Source organism: Falco naumanni, chromosome 6 (genome assembly GCF_017639655.2).
Source record: "Falco naumanni isolate bFalNau1 chromosome 6, bFalNau1.pat, whole genome shotgun sequence".
NCBI lineage: Eukaryota > Metazoa > Chordata > Aves > Falconiformes > Falconidae > Falco > Falco naumanni.
Window position 1 is genome coordinate 28,472,143 of NC_054059.1, and position 6,826 is coordinate 28,478,968.

At 47.1% G+C, this 6,826-nt stretch overlaps 1 protein-coding gene across 1 annotated transcript; it reads left to right on the forward strand.

Moving 5' to 3' along the window:
- Positions 1-61: 61 nt before the first annotated feature.
- On the forward strand, positions 62-6,323 carry RRM2 (ribonucleotide reductase regulatory subunit M2). The gene is made up of 10 exons (XM_040598170.1): positions 62-556; positions 631-708; positions 974-1,105; positions 1,224-1,340; positions 1,824-1,957; positions 2,854-2,948; positions 4,321-4,454; positions 4,885-4,989; positions 5,127-5,240; positions 5,622-6,323. The coding sequence occupies exons 1-10, from the start codon at positions 62-64 to the stop codon at positions 5,772-5,774; spliced, it is 1,557 nt and encodes a 518-aa protein (XP_040454104.1). The 3' UTR covers positions 5,775-6,323.
- Positions 6,324-6,826: the final 503 nt, after the last annotated feature.

Here is a 6,826-nt window from a genome sequence, read left to right on the forward strand (position 1 = left end):
CCACATTATATAAGTGAGAAACACTCCTCAAACTGCTTTACCTATTTAGATGTGTGCACAAATGCATGTATGTGTTGCTCTCCGGGAAGCTGCGCCTGCCGCACGGCCGCGGGGCTGCGCTTGCGCCTTCCTCACCGCCGGGCCGCGCGCGGGACAGAGGGGCGGGGCCCCCGCGCTCTCCCGCCTTTTCCGCGCCCCGCCGGCGCCAAAGCGAAGGGCAGGGCTCACTCTCACTCGCGCTCGCTCTCTCCCTCGCCCGCCGCCGCCGCGCCGGGAGGCGGGGCCCCGGCCGCCGCGCCGGTCAATAGAGGCGCGGGGGCGGGCGGCGGCGAGCTGTGAGTGGCCAGCCGGGCGTTCTGGCGCCAAGTTCGAAGGGAATATAAAGGGGCGGCGCGGAGACGCCGCGCTTTCGCTGCTGTCCGCCCCGTGCCAGCCGCCGTCACTATGCTGTCCGCCCGCGCCCCCCCTCGCTGCCCGCCACGACCAGCCCCGCTTGTCGCCCATGAAGAGCTTGTCGCCGATGAAAAGCCTGGCGCTGAGCGACAAGGAGAACACGGTGAGCGCCCGCCCCGCCCCCCGGCTCCCCGCCCGGGAGTGCGGCGGGCTCTCACCCTGCCGCTCTCCCCGCAGCCCCCCGTGCTCAGCAGCGCCCGCGTCCTGGCCAGCAAGGCGGCCCGCAGGATCCTCCAGGAGGGCGACGGGAAGCCGGTGAGTGCGCAACGCCCGGGCACCGCGCCCGCCCCTCTCCCCTCTCCCCTTCTCCGGCGGCTGGCGCGGCCCCCGTCCCGCTGTGCCGGCCCCTACGGCCCGTCTCTCCCTTCCGCCCGCGCCGGGCGCTGCCCCGCGCCCCCCTCCCTCCCGGGGCTGCCCCGGGCCCGCTGCCCTCCCTCAGTTTCCCGCCAAGGCCCGGCGCCGCCCCGCCCCCGGCGCGGCCCGGCTGAGGCGAGCCCGACCCCGCTCCCCGCCGCTCCAGGTGCCGCCGGGCGACGAGGAGGAGCCGCTGCTGCGGGACAACCCCCGCCGGTTCGTCATCTTCCCCATCCAGTACCACGACATCTGGCAGATGTACAAGAAGGCCGAGGCCTCCTTCTGGACGGCGGAGGAGGTGAGGGGGCGGGCGGCCTCGGCCTGTGCCGGGGGGAGCCCCGGGCTCGGCAACGGGCCGCCTACCTGGAGCCCCCGCCTCTTCGTTTATATCGTCGCTGCTTCTGGTGACGTTTCAGGTGGACCTTTCCAAAGACCTCCAGCACTGGGAGTCCTTGAAGCCTGAGGAGAAGTACTTCATTTCTCATGTCCTTGCCTTCTTTGCTGCCAGCGATGGCATTGTCAACGAGAACCTGGTAAGTGTGTTTAAACAGTCCTCATAGATATGTCCCTCGAACGGGAGAATAACCAGGTAACTGCATGCTTGACACGCTTGTTGCCTGATCTAGCTTGTTTGTTGGATCATGTGGCGTTACCTGTTGAGCTAATTGGCAAATTGGGGTTGCCTTTGTAATCCAGAAGCTTGCCCAGTCCCCGTGTTGCACTGAGCATTGCTTTATGGCAACACTTGGCTGGCTTGGAGCCCTTCTTCTGTTGCCACCTTCTCGGCTCTCTTCTCCCTAATGGTGAATAAGTAAAACTAGTAAGCTTTGTCATTTCTCTTGGGATTTGGAGCTGTGAGGGGCTATTGCTCTTCATATTGTTGTTAAGAATACACATGTCTGGAATTAATCTGAAAGCGTATTCTGTAGGCTAAGCAAGAGCTGTTACAGCATCAGTGCCTCGAACCTGCAAATTTGTTATACATGCTTGTGCAAACACTCATTTATTTCCTCTAGGTGGAGCGGTTCAGTCAAGAAGTACAAATTACAGAAGCTCGCTGTTTCTATGGCTTCCAGATCGCAATGGAAAATATACATTCAGAAATGTACAGTCTTCTTATTGACACCTACATTAAAGATTCTAAGGAGAGGTTTGTATTAGTTGATGATGAAAAATTCGAACCTCTTAAGTGTTGATATTTAAATGATGTGTGTCAGTCACTCCGACTTTAAGGTTAACTAGGATTTAAACTAGATTTATTTGAAATACTACTGTTTCTTAAGAGCAGCTTTGCTTCAGAATACCTTTGTCCACTGAAGTGTATCAGCAAGAGCTTATTAGAATAAGAGTGAAGCTGAAACCACTTTAATACTGAAAAATAAAGGAGTGAAACTGAAAGGTGGAGCAGTCAAATAAGGTAAGTGTATTAAATCATGGAGGATCCCTTCACCTATTAGAAAGCTACATAGAAAAAACCTTATAGTTTTCATAGCAAGATGAATAAAATCAAGAAATGAGGTCTTGGAACTAAACACCAGTGTTCAGTTCTGGTGTTGTCTTATCAGACCAGTGCAGTGTTGGGTTAAATCTCGTGGTGTTGCAGTGCAATTTGCAGTCTAGGTATACTTAATCGCTGCTACTTTGTAGAAAGCTGACTGTGTCATTTCTATTCAGAGATTTCAGTAATGTAAATGTTTAAGGCAGAACTGCTAACATGAGAGCTCTGGTGCCTTGCCACTGGGAAGTGGAGGCTGGTGGTTCTGTGGTTTTGAAAGCCTTGTTCAAGTATTAACACTTGATGAAACTGTTCCTCTTGATACTGTTACAGGAATTCATGTGAACTGGTGTTAGTGTGATGTGTAGGTGATGAAAAGGTAGTTGGCTATAAATACAGCTAGACTGGTGCAAATTATGATGGGGAAGGAGACTTAAATATCAGGATGAAGGTCCAGACCACTTCTAAGTGAACAAGGCCACCTATGACAGTGAATGCTTGTTGTACTAGTTTTGCTGACGTCCAATCCTGATGTGTTTTATCTTTCTCAGGGAATTTCTTTTTAATGCCATTGAAACGTTACCGTGTGTTAAAAAGAAGGCTGACTGGGCCATGCGCTGGATTGGGGACAGGAAGGCAACATATGGTGAGTACATAAATCTATTGGAAGAAAAGGGAAATCCCTTTCCTAAAAAACGGGGAAACCACCATTTCTCTAGACTTCACAGTTCACAGGGATTGTTGTCACAGGGAGAGTACATGCTCTCCAGTGTAAGATACTAGTATAATTCTGGAGATGAAGACAACAATTTTTGTCTTGCAAATGAGCTAATGACATGAATCTTTACAAAATTGCTGTCATTTTGAATAATGGTAGCTCATGTAGTGATACGCATATGCCTGGCTATATGATCAAATTGTAAATTGCTGTCACGTGTCCAAAACTGTACTGGCAGTCTGTCTCCAGCAGGCATAGAAGCACTTAGGTTGGAAAAGACCTTTGAGATCATGACGTCAAACTGTTAACCCAGGACTGCCAAGTCCATCACTAAACCATGTCCCTAAGCACCGCGTCTACATGCTTTTTAAGCACTTCCAAGGATGGTGATTCCACCATCTCCCTGGACAGCCTGCTCCAATGATTAACCACCCTTTCAGTGAAGAATTTTTCCTAATATCCAACCTAAACCTCCCAGGCTCAGCTTGAGGCAGTTTCCTCTTGTCCTGTCACTAGTTATCTGGGAGAAGGGACTGACTCCCACCTACCCACAGCCTCCTTTCAGGTGGTTGTAGAGAGTAGTCAGGTCACCCCTGAGCTGCTGGCTCTTTCAGGCTAAACAACCCTGGTTCCCTCAGCTGCTCCTCATAAGACTTGTTCATCGGTCCTTTCACAAGTCCTGTTGCCCGTCTCTGGACATGCTCCAGCCCTTCCAAGTCTTCCTTGCAGTGAGGGGCCCGAAGCTGAACACAGGATTTGAGGTGCAGCCTCACCAGTGCCCAGCACAGGGGGATGGTCACCTCCCTTGTCCTGCTGGCTGCACTGTTTTGGATACAAGCCGTGCAGTTGGAGGCTGTAACTCTATTGTCTTACTGTTTCTTGATGTCTCACTTAAAAGGAGAGATGAGATGGTACAGATCATTATTTCACTAGCATTAGAGCATTCATGGCCAAAGTTCCTTACTTAACCAGACACTGATTTAAACCAGCTGCTAAAATGACTCCTTTTATTTTCATCGTGCAGCCTTTGAAGAAGGGTGGTGTTGATGGATAACCTGGGGGAAGGAGTCTTGGCTTCAGCTACTTAGTAGCTACTCCAATTGGTTTTTACTTCCTCTCATGTTAAAAGGTCTGTTTCATGACTGAAAGCCTTTACTGCAATAGTTTTTAAGGACAGGCCTTAGCAGACTTGAGCAGAAACTTGCCTTGGAGAATGCAGTTTGCTGGCCTACTTGCAACTTCTGAGTATTAATCCTGTTAGGTTTTCTCTGTGATATTACTATCAATCTTTTCTTGACAGGAGAGCGTGTAGTAGCTTTTGCAGCAGTGGAAGGAATCTTCTTTTCTGGCTCTTTTGCATCAATTTTTTGGCTGAAGAAAAGAGGATTAATGCCTGGACTCACTTTTTCAAATGAACTAATCAGTAGAGATGAGGTATGAATCAAATTCTAGTGTTTAAGATTGTAATGTGCCACAGTAGGTCGAAGTAATGATACTTGGGTGCAGCCTATATTTTAACAGGAGTATATGTAGAAACAGGCAGTCTGTAAAGCTCACTGAAGTGTTTAAGCATGTGTCATCGTGGATCTTGCAGGAGAGACTGAATGAATTTAGCGTTTTACTTTCTCTAAGGTAGGTTAAGGGTTCTCACAGACTCTTGCACTCCGTATACCTTGCCATTTGGAGCAAGTGCAACTAGTACTGGCTGAACTTGCGTATACCTCCTCCTGGTTAAGTAAAAAGTTGTCTGTAGGTAACACTAACATGACAAGTGCCAAGATGGTGCCATTTATTCTGTGCTACTGATTTGAGTGGCTCTTTTAAATCAGTGTTCCTGAAATGATTTTCTAAAACTTCTTTCTAGGGCTTGCACTGTGATTTTGCCTGCCTCATGTTCAAGCACTTGATACACAAACCATCAGAGGAGAGAGTAAAGGAAATAATCATGAACGCTGTTCTCATAGAACAGGTAATTGTCTGCTCCTTGTTTAGGAACTTGATAGCAATTAAGTAGAAAGCTGGGGAGCTGTTGGGTACAAAATTAATCTAGACAGTACAGAATGTGAATACCAGTTTCTGTATGTAAAGTGCTTCTATTATCTGCAGGAATTCTTGACGGAGGCACTGCCTGTAAAGCTGATTGGCATGAATTGCACTTTAATGAAACAGTACATAGAGTTTGTAGCAGACCGGCTTATGCTGGAACTGGGATTTAACAAGGTAAGACCAATACGCTGAATCTTTCATGGGGAAAAGATAATTACTTCGTCCAGAAACCCACATCCTGAAATGGCTGCAGCAGTATTGGTATAACTTGTAAAAACATTTAGCGGTCCTGCTGCTCGATCCTCTTTGGAGACCCACAGAAAGAAAAGCTAAAGGATACTATGGAAAAACCGCTATGCAAGAGTCACTGTGCTTGTGTACTGCAGCTAAGAGACAGGAATGAATGCAATAAAAAAGGCCTGGGGCACAGATTTTTGTTGGCTATGTAGTAAGCCTGCTGATGTCATTGGAGATCAGCTGGAAGGAGTCTTAATGCTCTCGCATATTCAAGATGTGTGTACCTGTAGTGTAACCTGAATTGCCTTTGCATTTCAGATTTACAAAGCAGAGAATCCTTTTGACTTCATGGAAAACATCTCTCTGGAAGGCAAGACCAATTTCTTTGAGAAGAGAGTAGGCGAATATCAGAGAATGGGAGTTATGTCGAAGTCCACAGACAACTCTTTCACCCTGGATGCAGACTTCTAAATGAACTGAGACCATATAAGTTAGAGTGTGTGCTCCCCTGTTTATAGGGAAATGTTAAATGTATTGAGTCACAGTGTGACTTGATTGCTGTACTGAAATCCCACTCCTAAAGTGTGGTGATGTTGGTACTTTTCAGGAGGCTAGTGTAGCTCCAGCAGTAAAATACCTTTTTACTAGGCTTTGCCAATGATAATTCATAGAATGTTTAGATGTGTCTCTTATAACTTATGCTACTCCATTTTGTTGAAGACAAGGGCACCTTCTGCAAGACAGGAGGTTATGGGCAGCGACCACTAGCTTCTGCTGTTTTTCCCACAGAAAAAGGAGCAGCTGAGCAATTCTAGTGTTAAATTTGCTGAATACTCTGTAGAAAACTCTGGAGGCAACTACGTGACCTCCCTGCTTTCTTAGCAGGTTTTAAGTTTACCTTTTTCACTATTGTTTTAATAGTTTGTACATAAACCTGGCACTTTACTGTTGAAAATAAACTCTTGTAATATTTGAGAACAGTAAAATGCAAGTCTAAATCTTTAGACTTTTGCAACCTAACCTTTTATGACTTGTGCTTCTTTCTGGGTATGTAACTTAAAAATGCGGATCAAACTACAAAGGAACAGGAAGAAACATGGTATGGAAGGTGAAGAACTTAGTGAGTTGGATATCTTGGCTGCTGAGAAATAACATGTACCTGGTTTCTGGGACTGAATTTTTTCCTTATCTGGGAACAGAATTTCATATAATAAAGAGCTGTTTGAATTGAGGGTTGTACTGGCTTCAGTGCTGCAACAGATAAAGCTGTGTGATAATTTCCTTCTGAATTGCAAGCAAATGTAAGTTTTGTGGGAAGTAACTGTGTAGTCATGTGGTTAGTGGATGTCAAGTGAAATTGTTGTACTTGGCTTTAACTTTAAGATTGACTATCAAATGGATGGTGGTTTAGGGTAAATTCAGCTAATTCAGGCTCAGTATTAGCTTCCACATCATGCAGTTAGGGTTTGGTTTTAATACATAACGGTAGTGAAAACAAAGTACGTCTTTATGACATTGTTACT